The sequence below is a fragment of the Strongylocentrotus purpuratus genome, unplaced genomic scaffold (assembly GCF_000002235.5).
Source record: "Strongylocentrotus purpuratus isolate Spur 01 unplaced genomic scaffold, Spur_5.0 spur5_scaffold_5, whole genome shotgun sequence".
Taxonomy (NCBI): Eukaryota; Metazoa; Echinodermata; class Echinoidea; order Camarodonta; family Strongylocentrotidae; genus Strongylocentrotus; species Strongylocentrotus purpuratus.
The window spans coordinates 2,433,152-2,448,157 of record NW_022145611.1 but is presented as its reverse complement, the minus strand read 5'-3'; the positions used below and the strand labels follow the sequence as shown (position 1 = coordinate 2,448,157).

At 34.9% G+C, this 15,006-nt stretch overlaps 1 protein-coding gene across 15 annotated transcripts in view; it reads right to left on the bottom strand.

The window, feature by feature from the left end:
* Window positions 1-15,006, bottom strand: part of LOC100888919 (1-phosphatidylinositol 4,5-bisphosphate phosphodiesterase beta-1) — a 131,924-nt gene that overhangs the window by 44,581 nt on the left and 72,337 nt on the right. For 12 of the 15 annotated variants that reach the window (XM_030999298.1, XM_030999308.1, XM_030999301.1 and 9 more), the window contains 7 exons: window positions 13,576-13,742; window positions 11,235-11,381; window positions 10,344-10,504; window positions 9,516-9,595; window positions 7,590-7,674; window positions 6,372-6,474; window positions 2,755-2,844 (listed from right to left, as the gene is read on the bottom strand). In XM_030999298.1, coding sequence (XP_030855158.1) covers window positions 2,755-2,844; window positions 6,372-6,474; window positions 7,590-7,674; window positions 9,516-9,595; window positions 10,344-10,504; window positions 11,235-11,381; window positions 13,576-13,742 — 833 coding nt within the window. Of the gene's footprint in view, window positions 1-2,754; window positions 2,845-4,066; window positions 4,142-6,371; window positions 6,475-7,589; window positions 7,675-9,515; window positions 9,596-10,343; window positions 10,505-11,234; window positions 11,382-13,575; window positions 13,743-15,006 lie in introns of all 15 variants that reach the window. The other 3 variants (XM_030999306.1, XM_011668465.2, XM_030999299.1) reach the window with 2 other exon arrangements.

Sequence of the window (15,006 nt, the reverse complement as noted above, 5' to 3'; positions counted from 1 at the left end):
GTGCAATGGTCTAAATGTATAATCATACAGTTTCCTTCTAGTGGAACTGGAGTAAGAAGTACAAATATGCATTGGAATACCCATGTAAACATGTGACAGGTTGTATTGATCAAATATCAGGTTACGTAAAGTGCAGTGATCTGATTGAATAAATGTATTCACATTACAAAAATCAGTTCATATAAAACTGTTTATCAAGTAATTCATACACATGGTACAGTAATGTATGAAACTGATTCATATACCAGATATTGTTATGAACAATGGAATGTATGTGAGCAGTAACAACAATTGTTTTTTTATTTCTTACCTTTTAATGTATATAGTACATACTATCAATCTTTCAACAGCAGAAACTATAAGTCTTGTGTCAGTCCCATTGAAATTTAAAAATCGTTCAAGTTTTATTGATTTAATCCTCCTAATTAACCGTTTTGAGTCTTCTCTTCAACTGACTTCAAGTGCTCTAAAGAACACATTTATTTAGTCTTTTAGCCTTCTTTATATGCATTGAGTATTGAACTTAACCATGCTATGCCATCCACATCATATTAGAAACATTGACTTCTGGTAGACAAAGAGCTATACAATCATCATTATAACACCTAGCATGAATGGATAAACTTTTCTCAGATTGTCCTTGTCTGAACACTATCACTCAGAATATGCAGATGATAAAAACACAACGTTTACAGAATGACACAACAAACACAGATGAAGAGCCAATTGAAATACAGTCCCATAACAGATCGTAAATTTACATGATATAAAATAGAAAAGTAATTATATCATTCATTTTTCATGGAACACAATGAAGACGATATGTATTGAGATCAGACGACTTGTCTATTATGAGATAACATTGATGAGTGCATTTAAGTTTTGAGATTAACCATGGTCCCTTGCATGGCAACAGAACATGAGATAACAAATAATGGATAAACATGGGAAGAAAGCCACTGACACAATACAATCCAAAAGTACAAATGTACACATCATATGGGTTCCTTTAAATTGTTTTGAAAAAGCTAACATCGATCCCCCATTCCTTTCCAATAGAGAATAATTTAATTTTCTGAGTAAGATTGAACGTAATCCCTTGGTATTGATGTGTGTGCTTCCTCATGCAGAATGCAGGGTGGGTCGGGGCTAGTCCACAATCTGGACAATTGTTCTCTATATTATTTCCTACACTTGCTGCGAGCCATGAAGATGGCATGATAAAAAAATATGTACACCCAGCCTAAGATGTTGTTTAAAAGAGCATAGTAATTTGGGGATCAAGCCACCTTGACCTAGCAGCAAGTAGGAGGAGTTGCGTTGTGTTGGTGGAGATTGTTAAAATCACATTGGCCAGACCCTGGACTAGCTAGGTGGGGTTTTCATGCTGTTAGAATATCCCATTATCTATCTTCTTCCTAAATCACCCCAAACTTCTTGTCTTTCTCTCTTTCCTTCCAGCTCTTCCCTATGCTCCAATCCACTCCACCAACCCCCCCCCCCTCTCTCTCTCTCTCTTTCTCACTCTCTCCCTCCCCCTCTCTCTTTCTCTTTAACCCTCTTGCTCCTACCCTTGCTCAAGTGTCTTTTCTTTCTCTAGGCTTATTCTCATAGCAGATCTCTCCCTTTCTCACCGTCCTCCATGTCCATTGCATGAATTAAAATCCTGACATAATCTATCTTTATCCCATTGCACCTTGCAGCTATCCTAACAAGTGGGAAAGGAAAATCTTCTTAATCTTACACTCTTTCATTCTTTGTAAATACAGATAAAATTGCTACATGGGGAGTTCAAGAATTCCCAAGGCTCTCCTCAACCATAATCTACCAAATGAGTTGAATACCTAAGTAGATAATGTACTTGTGTACATGTACTAATGGAAGAGTTTTGTTTTCATTAAAAGAACTGTAGGCTCTGGTTACCCCTGATTCTTTGTAGTAAACTACTTGTAAAGTAGTTATTAATTACAAATGAAACATTCCCATACAGGTTCACTGAGAGCATTTCTTGAGTAGCATTAAGTTTCTCATCAACATTGAAAAGTAGAAGATTCCCCATGTAGCATTTTCATCATGAAGCCCATTATATCCTACAATTATCTGATCTGATAGGAACTCACTTTGGAAGCAATTGCAATATCATTCAATGAGAAAATATATAGATTTGCAACCTAAAATCACATGAATGATAAAATTGTGTAATTGTTGCAAAGAAATGTCAGCCTTCCAGTCAGAGAAAATGCTAACTCAGATCTGAATTGTAGTGATTGCATGAATGTCCTTAATTTGAAGCTGACCTGGGCCCGTTGCATAAAACTTACCATTGATGGTAACTTTGCCATCAATGGTAATTACCATGGTAACAGGGCTCAACAGCCAATCAAAATCAAGGTTTCAATGGCAGTTACCATTGATGGCAAAGTTACCATCAATGGTAAGTTTTATGCAATGGGGCCCAGGCCTTTGCTTCATTTAGAGGCTGAAAATACCACACAATTTTGTTTCCTATTTGTTAGACTGTTAAGAAACTCATTCCAGGTGATTTTACATTAAATTTTCATGATATTGTTAGTTCCTTCCAAAAGTGGATCACATTCATATCACATCAATAGACTGAGGCTATATTAGGCTTCATCTGGATAAGAAATGTTGATGCAGGAGGACAACTAGGTACTGATGCTTTAATGTACTGCATGATGCTCCAAGCATGCTATGATGGGTGAAGTCAGTGAGAAAGAAAGTATGCAGGTCTACCTCGTCTCATCGTAGAGGGCGGCGTCTCCGTCGATTCATCAGCATCAAACGAACTGGTGAAAGAGGAGGTGGAGCTAAATCGACGCTTTCCTGTCAATCAAAGTCATCAGCCAATCAAATCAACAGGAAGGATGAAGTCGACCTTAAATACTATGTTTCAAGGATAGCATTACAGGTAAGCAAGTGCTAAATGCTTTATTGCTCACTTGGCAGAAAAGCCCAAACACAATTGTTGTTTCTGGACATTTAAAAAATTCTTTACTTAAAATTGCTGATGTAAAGCTATCACTGTTTAATGTTTTTACTTCAATGTATAGCATTGATGTAACAAAAATAGTCTTAATTTTGGATTCAATTTCTGAAATGAACATTGATTGTCTTTGTATCCATTTAGACCCTTCTGCCAAACACACAATGAATTGTTAAACATATATTGTATACACCATTTCATTATAAGTTCATTGACATAACAAAACCTCCCCTAGTCATGCTCGGCTTCACACAACTTTTCTGTTTTAATCTGCAAGAAAAGAGTCAATACCTATGAGTGTATCTCATGAAAATATAAATCTATGTATTTCCATTTAATTCAACACAAATTATACTGTATGTTCATCTTTATTAGTTCATTTGGGAAGTAATATCCAGCAAATGTTTATTTGTAGTTAGAATCCAGGGATAACAATGGGTGAATTCAGCAACAAAAACAATAAAAAAAACATGGTTCATTAGCTCATGTTTATTATTATCACCATTGTTATGTTTACCATACCCCCATGATATGTGCTCAATTACTATATTAATTGGACCTTGTATTAATTAGCAAACATAACAGGTATAACTCAGCTATAATGAATGACCCACACATTAATAGCCCATTAACAAATCCAGCATTATCAGCCTTGCTTCTGCTGCCTCATACAAATAAATCCTTCTCTCAAGTATAACGTGTGTTTGAAGCAAGGAGGGCATTAACTCATACACTTTAACACAGAGTTTATGACCTTCTGACTCTCAACAAGATATATATCAAACTCTGTTAGAAAGAAACAAAATGTAGTCATGATACTGACGGTGTTAATGGAACGTCTGATGATCTCATTATTTTGTCCATGTCTATACTTTTGGCGATACCGTACATATATACTAATATGAAAGAAACGAAGATATAGAAGAAAAAAGAATATATACAGATGATAAATACAGTATGATGAATAGAGCAATGTTGATAAGCTTCTCCAGGTATTAAATTGATCCAATGGTACATTTAGATTAGTGAATTTGCCTGCATAGTATTGTATACATGGTATACCTTCAGATGACACTAGCTCTAAAGTGAGCATGGAAAACAAAGTGTTCTGAATTGGTTCCTTCGATCTTCTTCCACCTGTCAAGTCAAAATCAAGTTTGTAAAATGTCAGTTAGAAATTAAATGTTTGTTCCCAAAATATAAACCTTGGTTGTGATCTTCTTTGATAATATAAAGCAAGACTCACACATATAAAGTCATCATCATCACAATCAAGTGTTCCTAGTCAAATTAGCTTCTTTCATTTTCACACATATCTAAATTTAAACATTGTCTCCTACAATCTCTCCCACGGGCATCATTTATTTCAGAAGTATTCAATCTTCAGAGTCTAAAATACATGAAACTTCAGCAGCTGCCAACTTTCAGATTCAGTTATGAAAATAGGTACCAAAACAATCCCTCACTCATAAGGCCTGTCCTCATCAGCTCGAGTTTGCCAAATAACCCTCCATTTTAACTATCCCGATCGCAGGTTAACTTACTTCTTTATCAGCCCGCAGTTGCAATTAGCGGGATATTTGGTCGAAAAAACATCCCAAGAAATCCTGGTCTTGTTTCCAAAATATCCCGCTATTTTGGAAAAAAGCAGGCTAATTTGTGCCAATCCAATCTAGTTTGTGATGAGCGTATCAGTCTGGTGAAGAGGCAATTTCGAGCTTTGGGATAATATCCAGAGTCTGAAAATAGCGGGGTATTTGGTAAACTTGAGCTAATCAAGACAGGCCCATAGCCATACCCCAGTCACATCAACGTGACCAACATCCCTCCCTCAATAAACCAAACCAATACTACATCAAGCCCAAATGAGTCACAAGGTTTGGAGTCAGTTTGGCAGTGTGACTGAGATATTCAAAGTAAATGCTGTATTTAGCTCTAATAGTCCACAATTCTTTGTTAGTTTGGTTTTAGGTGTTGTTGTTGTTGTTTGGGGGATGACATATGCATTGACATAAACATCTTATATTCAGCAGATTATGCAATATGTACTGCTCTTCTGTTTGAATATATTCACCAGTTTTCTGCAAAAAAACACAATCATCAGATTACACCTTAGGGTGTATATGCTACGTTTGTTTTTTTCCTGATTTGTGAAATACAAACTCATGTGTCAATCAAACGAAAGGGCCAGAGAATGGTTCCATTTAATGTGAATGCTTTGAAAACTGTGTCTCATTTCCACTTTATTAAAAAAAGTTGCATGTGTCATCTCTTCTTGAGAAGAATCTATTTTCAACTCATGAATCTTTTATTTTCTCTTTTATTTGTCTATATTGAAGGATGGTGGAGGGAGGGAGGCTGGCTCAATCAGTCAACTGATTCCACAGAGACTGTACTGCTAGAGGGGAGTCTTCTCATACCATGCTACTCAGTCTCTATATTAACATGACTTACATGTGAATAAACATTAGCTCTTGCTTCTATACAAGCTCAAGTAAATGCCTGATTAATTGAGATAAAAGCATGATAGTATCGTACTCCACATGCAAAAGTATACATGTATGTACAAGTAAAAAATGATTAAATTGAATAAATACATATATGCACATCGGGAAAAAAAAAACTGGATGCAAGACCTACTATAAAAAATATATAGTTAGAAGCTGTGGTATAAACGGTTATCTTCAATAGGCAAATACAGAAAGTCTAATAAAGATGGACAATTCAGCACATTATATAATCAGACAAACAAACAAGAAACTACTTTCCATTAAAACATTGTTCATGATTCTGATCGAGATGAGAGTTTCTATACTAGCCTGCATCCATCATTACAGACAAATCAATGGAAGGACTTTTCATTTTTGTGTAATATTTGTCTTCATGGAGAGAGGAGTTTTACCGGTACATGGGGCATAGACAGAAGACAGTCTAATGTTTATTTGACTGAAAAAATAATTTGTAATATTATGTATTCTACTTTCTATGCATCACATAGACACAAATATATTCCAAATATCAAGTACTACATAGACTACTATGGATTAAATAGCGGGAAAATGTAACATGATCATACGTGTGGTACATTAGCAGGATACATATATCCCTTTTGGCTCTTATCCAATGTGTCTTCTTCTTCTTCACTTTGATTGACTACTTTACTTGACTTAAATGTTCTTTTTTCCTTTTGAAAGGATGTACTTCCTGGTTAGATCCTGTTATAAGAGAAAACAAAGTTAACATTTTGTTTAGCTACATAGAACACATCAAAGGTATATCAGAGGGAGCAAGCGTCAATGTATTAGCTGGAGTACAAGAGGTAGGCAAACATGTACTGCGACCCGGCCGGCCATGGGTGATCCCTTACCTGCTCGTTTCTTGCTTGCATCTGTGTGCTTGCGTTTCTTGTTCTTCACCAGGATCTTATTCTTGAGAGCTGCCGGGCAGGGCTGCGGCTTCCCCGCTTCCAACTGAGTCGGGAGAAAAAGTGCATTAACAGTAATAATAATAATAACAATAAAGATAGCTCCATTTATATTAGCATGTATCCCTCCCTGGGGATGCCCAAGGCACCTACAAAGTACATGTAACAGCTGTCCTAAGGTGCTAAAAGCCTTCAAGGAATCTATTAGGTACCCATTCACTACACCTGGATGGAGAGTGGTAAATGTAGATTAACGTTAGTGCCACAGCTACTGGACTAGAACAATGAACCATGTGATCCACAGTCTGGTGACGTATCCACTAGACTACAACACCTCTTACGAATATAAGCAATTAATAATTGTGATAAAATAACATACCTTTTGCCATGAATCTAGTGCAACATTCTGTAATACTGCCCTTGTTTTAGAGGAAATGCCCTAATGTAATGAACAATCATTTCATGAATATTTCCCTCGTGATTATTAATTTATTGTCTCCTTGTGATATCCATCAATATTTTGGTATTAAGATTAATACCATGGCAGAATCAAACCAAGGCCTTTAATCCATGGTCCAGGGACATATCCTCAAGACCATGACATCTCTATGCCTTCAAGAATACCTTGAATGTTTCAAAACCAAATCCATGTATGGCTGCATAGATAAAGCCATGGTTATTGTTAAAATGTACATGACAAATCAATTAGATATGCAGTACTTCATAAGAAGGTAAAGTATCATAAAAAAGGAATGATTTGTTCTTGATTTTCAGTTGCAAGATCCTGGATTCAAATCCAAGCCGGCAGCTCATTTGTCACTCAACAATATTTTGAACTGCAAGAACCTTTTTGACCGTGGGAAAAAATTCTTGGGTTACGAAAGAAAGACCATCATATTTACAAGGGGTATGAATAATTTAGTTATTGTAGATCTACTGTAGATCTACATATACACAAACTACAGACATCATCAAGAATACACATAATATCCAGTCTGGTTACTATCTCTCATGTATGCCATAACTGAAGGTCTGAAGCACTCCTGGAAAGAAAAAAGTATCACTCATAATGTTATCAAGTAGTCATCCCCCATTTATGGATGCCAAGTTTAAGTATTGAGATTGATCTACATTTATGTATGTATGTATGTATGTACTTACAGGAAACTCTGGGAGTGGATCAATGAGAAGCTTGTCTCCAAAGATTGTTCTGCAATAATGAGCCATCTTGGCCTGCTGCTTTTGACTGTTAGTAAGACAAGGGCAGACAAACATCAATATGAAAAACAAATCATATTTTAATAGCAACAAACATTTTTACAACTTAGATCTCTACAGAATTCATAAACCTAGCTCACAAATAAAATTGTATCATTTTTCACATATTATTTTCATATAGCAGTTTCAATAAAACCAATAGTGTATGGAATTAAAATAGAATTAAAATGAAATACATTGTAATAATAATATGATAGGGATAAAAAAAAAAGGGATTAAAAGTGTAATTTAGCAATGGAAACTAGAAAATAGTGTCAAAAAGAGAAACAATGATTTTAAAGTTAAAAGGCGAAAAGTGAAATTGCATGCACAATTGTTTTCCAGTTTTGTACTACAAAAGTCTCTATTGAGGAAAAATAGTTGATATAATCTTCTTGTGATAAACAATATCCATTTCCCTCAATTTACACCACTAACTAGACTCTAGGGCCCTTGTTAATCACTAAACATGACATAACTATAAATAATGCAGGAAATATCGGCCCTAATGATGTTATGAAAGAGTACAATTACATTCACACTTGAATGTAGAGTGATTAATAGTTCATGTGTTGCAGAGGAAGGTGAAAACATGCTGGTAGGGAATAAATCACATCATATTCAAACTATTATAAACAGCTCTTTATACAGTGCATCCCAGAAAAAACGAAACCGAGAATTATCAATGTTTTATCATAACTTAATCACAATTATAATTAATAAATGACACATATTAGGAAAACTTAGATCCTCCTCTTTCATTTGATGCAACTTATATGATGCATATGTCCCGCATGAGTGATTAAAATGAATTTGAAGAGAGGAAACCAAAAAGTCATTTGGCGGACGGTTTCTGAATTTCAAACAGAAAATCACATTTCTAGAAAGTTGAGTTTCTCCCCTTTCATATGACACCTCAATCACGAAAAATGAGCAAGGAATGACAAAGTTCTGTAAGTTTAAAGTAGTGCTTGAATTTCCATATTTTTATCAAACAAATTCATTTTCACTGAGTACCTGCCTTAGCAATAAACGGAATTAAGGAAAGACTTAAATCTGTTTCGTTGACAATCGGGCGTAGACGAAAGACTTCATGCAAGGCTGATTGTCAACGAAACGGAGTTAAGTCTTTTGTCGATTCTGCTTTTTGCTACGGCAGGCAGCCAGTGAAAACGAATTCATTTGATAAAATTATGGAAATGCAAGCACTACTTTAAACATACAGAACTTTGTCATTCCTTGCTCATTTTTTGTGATTGAGGTGTCATATGAAAGGGCAGAAACTCAACTTTCTAGAAATGTGATTTTCGTTTTGACATTCAGAAACCGTCCGCCAAATGACTTTTTAGTTTCCTCTCTTCAAATTCATTTTAATCACTCATGCGTGCAATATGCATCATATAAGTTGCATCAAATGTAAGAGGAGGATCTAAGCTCTCCAAATATGTGTCATTTATTAATTATAAGTGTGACTGAGTTATGATAAAACATCGATAATTCTCGGTTTTGTTTTTTCTGGGACGCACTGTATACAATTCCTGTTCTTTTTTTCAATAGATCTCAGTTAATAACAGAAATTACCCTTCTGTAAGAAAGATGTGATAAAAGATAGAGAAAAACAAAATATCTGGCCATGATTGTAATATGACAACTCATACAGTCTAGTGAATGTGACTTTGAGCAAATTTTCATCTGTATGTAGCTTGTCTAATCATCAACCTACTGCATGATAAACAATTATGGATTCGTGTTAACCAGAATTGAATTCATTACGAGTACTCATTAGCTTTAATTGCCCTAATCATCATAATCTGAGAAGAATACACATACTTGCAGTGATTCTCAAAGGAAAGGATAACAGGGTACTCCGACGTCTTGAAGGCTGTTTCATTAATGGCTTCTATCACATCCTGCAGAAAATCATAACAAATTGAATAAAAAAATTGTGAATAATAATAATAATAATAATAAAGTAGCTTCTATTTCTATCTTCAGAGAAAATATTGAAGCGCTTTACAATAATGAAACCCCAAAATTACAGATAACTACTAATTCATGAACTAAAGAAATATCAAAATAAGGGCAAGATTAATCATAATCAATCATTATCAACATAATGAAAGCAAGTTATGACAAAGTACAGTCATGTAATTAAATATTAATGAAATACAATATTCCAGTTTAAATGCGTCAAAAAGCGTTTTTGAACAAGTAAGAGTTTAGTTGTGATTTAAAGAAAGTTCAGTGTGTGATGGTTTGGTAGGTAGTTTGGAGAGAGCTGATAGTGCTTCATGCAGACAGACATTTATAAGATGATCCAGTTTCTAAGAGTTAGCTCAGTCAGTAGAGTATCTGCCTGTCAAACCAAATATAGTGTGTTTGAATCCAGACCAGGTGAATGACTGAAGCCTATGTTGTGTGTTATCGTGTCTCTCCCCTGTTTCAAAGACGCTATTAAAGAATGAGTTGGTTTGGGGGTCAGTGTCGAGTCTGTATGGAATAAGTACGACAACTATTTTCCTTTTCTCTCCTCACTCTTCTCATCTTGACCTATCCCTTCTTTCCTTTTGTCTTCCATTGTCTGTTCTTTTTCACTTGTTCTTGTATTTATACCTTCTCATAAGAGGTAAACTTTGTATAGAGGGGAGTGTATCATACCTTGAAGAGTACATCAGTACACATGGTGTAACCGTGAGTAATAACCGGTTCAGGGTCTGTATCACCTTTACCATCCCAGCAATCCAGCTCTACACAGCGACATCCTGATAGTAACACCTGACGATAGATCTCAACGGTCGACTTCCCTGTCAACTGATGACCTGAAACACACACAAATACACAAAATACAATCACACTTGTAATGTTTATAATAAGGACCACAATAGCTGCATTTATATTGTGCATAACATGTCTTAATCCCATGGGACGCTCAATGCGCCAACAATGTAGTATTATTATCCTGGCTTGAGCCTAGCTGCCCCAAGACACTCAAAGTATTCAAGGAGTATATTCCTACCAGGTACACATCTACTACACCTGGGTGGACAGTGGCAAATGTAGATAAATTGCCAAAGGACATTGGTGCCATGGCAGGACTCGAACCATAAACCATGTTATCCCAAGTCCGGTGACACATCCCCTAGACTGTGACACCCCATTTGTGATCTTCGTTCCACAAATAATCAAAATCTCATCAACCCTAAATTGATTAATAATCATTTCAGCAAAAAGGTTTGGCTTCACTAGCAATAATCTATTGTTCATTCTCAATTAATGAATAATCAATGAAAATTGTATAATAATCATTCCTTCAAACAGGTATACAATCAATCAAGAATATACTCTTTCTAAATTGATTATTAACAACTTGATCTTAAGGTAACTATGAGCACCAGGGGTTCCTCACTCAAAGTTATGTGCCATGCAGATGTAACAAACTTCAAGGTTTCACCAGTTTGTTGTTCTAGCTACAAGATAACTTCCTGATTTAAAATCAAGACCTCAATTTCAAGTTAATGGACTGTCATGTGAACTATTAGCATAATTTACCTGTGAGGTATGTGTTGTGAGATGATTTGATGAAGTAATGAGCCAATGGTTGCTCCATATCTTGAGCAATAAGATAAGACTCCAGACCATCCACCTGGTTATCATCACTGATTAGATAACGAATCAATCCCTCTATTGACATGTTACCTGCAACAAGTACATAAACATTGAATTAACTTTCAACATACAATCATTTTGGAAAAAGTTAATTCATTCTTGATCCAAGAATCTTCAGATTATCACATTCTAAAAGCTAAAAGAGTATTGAAATCCCTAAGTTTTACATAAGGATTTTTAAGATCCTTAAGTTTTAAATAAGGATTATTGAAGTCTTTAAGTTGTACATAAGAATTTTTGAAATCCCTAAGTTTTACATAAGGATTATTGAAATCCTAAGTTTTACATTACAATTTTTTTTTTAATGCTTGAGATAATCAAAGCATGAAATCTTCAGATTATCACATTCTAAAAGATTAAGAGTATTGAAATCCTTAAGTTTTACATAAGGATTATTGAAGTCCTTAAGTTTTACATAAGGATTATTGAAATCCTAAGTTTTACATAACAACAAATTTAAAAAAATGCTTGAGATAATCAAAGAATGAAATCTTCAGATTATCTTTATAATTCATCAACATTTTGAAGATCTTTAGATTATCAAAATCCTCAAATCTTCAGATAAACACTAGTCTAACATCTTCAGTGGTGTCATCTTATAATGGCCAGCACAGCTGCATACACAAGCAAAAATAAAGGATATCACATATCCATATAGTTTTCTCAATCTTAGAGACTGTGTTTAGGGGTTGACCTCCTACCAGACTATCATCATGGTTATCGGTCTATTTGTGATTCACTTACTATATTCCTATTCATTCTGGATTGATGTATGCTATGAAGTGTAATCTAAAACAAACTGAAACTAACGCTGGTATCCACCTCCCAGCAGTCACCTAGCTCCCAGCACTACCCAATCCTGATCATATTTCACATCAAGAAAACACTCTCTGCATCAAACCTCCTGATTGCATGGTCTATAAATTGTCTTATTTTTGACAAATTCCAGACCACTTGAAAAGTTTCTCATCACACCCAGCTTCATACATGTATCATTCCATGCAGACAAACTGTATGTGTACAACCACTTCTTACAAAACCAGTCTAATAATAATAATAATAATAATAATAATATCTATCTACAATACATGTATCAACATGCTAATTGGAATTGCAATGCAATACATTCAATTCCTTAAGTGTAGACATGATATAACACTTCGCAATTCTGGAATATGTTAAGAATGTGGTCTTACGATTTGTATAATTCATGATATTTTGTCCTTGTATCATAATTTAATCTTGTTACTCATTTTATTCCTATGTTTATTCTCCATCTCATTCATTCTATTAAAGGTTTACTTCAATTTTTTAGAATATTCTCTCTCACTTCAATTCAATTCAAGGTTTATTTAAAAATATCTTCGCAGCCGTAAAAGGCTGAATTGCGATACAATTCACAGATAAAAACATGCAAAATTACATAAATATACATATCAATTACAACGAACATAGTTTGACATAAATTAAAACTCAAATATAAAATATATAAACAGAAAACCAAAGAGTTCAAAAGTGAGTTTTGGAAAAATGGGTTGTTCAAATTACATCAGGAGTTTAGCGATTATTTAAATTTTAAAACTATTGTAGACATCTAAAGAAAAGATGAGAAATTGCAAAACATTATATTTCAAATTAAAAAATACAGACAAACTGTATGTGTACAACCATTTCTTACAAAACCAATCTAATAATAATAATAATAATAATAATATCTATCTACAATACACGTTATTATGTTTCTTATTTAAGTTTTTCTGTAAAAGATATATATTAAAAGCAAATCGCTTAGAAACGATGAGTGTTTTAAAGGACTATGTGTTAACTATTATCATAATCATGTAATGATTATAATGCAAAATCACTTTGAATACAGCAACAACAGAAAAAAAAAATCATGAAGGTAGTGAAAAGATGGGTGGTTAGATTACTTTCCTGCAGATTTCTTACCAAGGTTAGAAACAAAAGGAAGTGAACATCCTAAATAAGTGGCAAATAACAACCACAACAGGAATGTATCCGGTAATGTTATGACAGTCGGGAATGTCACCAGAAAGAAATGGATAGATATCATACATTGCTGCTGCTGCTGCTGCTATCATTATGCACACTAATTCTGCTACCGTACACATGTGTGCATTAAAAGGAACTAGCATGTCTGCACAATTCTTCATAAACATGACTAAGACAAAAGGAACTGCCTTTTAAAAGAAGACTGCTTTACCTTTCTTGGCAAACTGTTTGTTCTTCTCAAACCTCTCCAGGATACTTATAGCTGTCTTGGCATCATAGAATGGATAAAGGATCTCATTAAGACGAGGGTCACGCTGTTCATTGTTCAGGAACTTTACCAGTTGGGCTGTCTGCAAATAGGGCTTGTTCCTCGCTCCCCTTTAAGTAAAAATAGAAATCAAAAAGCATCTTTACATTGATTCACAGATAGCAAGAATGATGGAGAAGAAGAAGAAGAAGAAGAAGAAGAAGAAGAAGAAGAAGAAGAAGAAGAAGAAGAAGAAAAAGAAGGTGATAGCCATGATAAACATAATGATTTTGGTGGTGGTGGTTGTGAGAAAGATAATGAAATGTAAATAAAAAATAATTATTCTGAAAAAAACTAACATACAATAAGAAACAAATTTTTCTTGTATTATCATGATCATGCTGGAATGATATATTTTATAGCTATCACAGCCTAGTAATTGGACTGTTGACAGAGCGGACAGCAAAACTTTAAGAAATCCCTGCCATTAAGAACCATTAGGCAAGCTTAAGCATCATTCATCACAAGTGTATTCCATGAAAAGAATATTGCCTCCAATGACTGCAGTATTTCTGTAAACGGAGTCCAATTAAAGCGCATTTGGGAGAGCTTCATTGCATCTCATATTACAAATTACCTGACCTACTTCCAGCCAAAGCAAGATGCATGCAACTAACAGAGATTTGAGGTAGGCATCGTGGAGATGAAGGGGTGGGGGAGGGGAGACGAAGGGGTAGGGGAGGGGGGTCAATTAGCTACCCGGTGTACATGGGGGTCTATAGAAACAAAAATTCAAACAAGTGAAATTGAAAGATGGGATGAGTATGGACTGGTGTATCCCTTGTGTTCAGGTTCCAGGGATCTTAGACACACTCTGGAGCAATCTGATCCATATTATGAAGCATTTTCAAACTAATTTTATGACTGATATTGCATAAATAATTTGGGTTGACTATGAATATTAACATGTTTGTGATTTTCAAACCTGTCACTGGTACATGTTTATTGAAAGCCCTTTTGAACCCCCCTGCGTATGCATGCATCATCAATCAATAATCAGCTAGGGTCATGATAACTACCCTGTGTCCACACACAGATTTTTCCGTGATTAGGCGTGATTAGTTATACCGTTTCGGGATAGTTATACGATGAAATTGTGCATGTGGATGCTTACTAACGATACGTCTTATAACGAAATGTTGTATAACAAAACGATGCCCAAACATGCGGTTCGTTATACGACGTATAAAGAATCATGCCTAATCACAGAATGTGTTGTGTGTGGACGTAACTAGTCGAACTAGAACAGTATAACTGAGCAGGGCTTAACGTGACCTCAAGCGAAAGGAGACCTGACCTCTCATTTCCTCTTCCTTTTCATGATCGCAGTAGCAA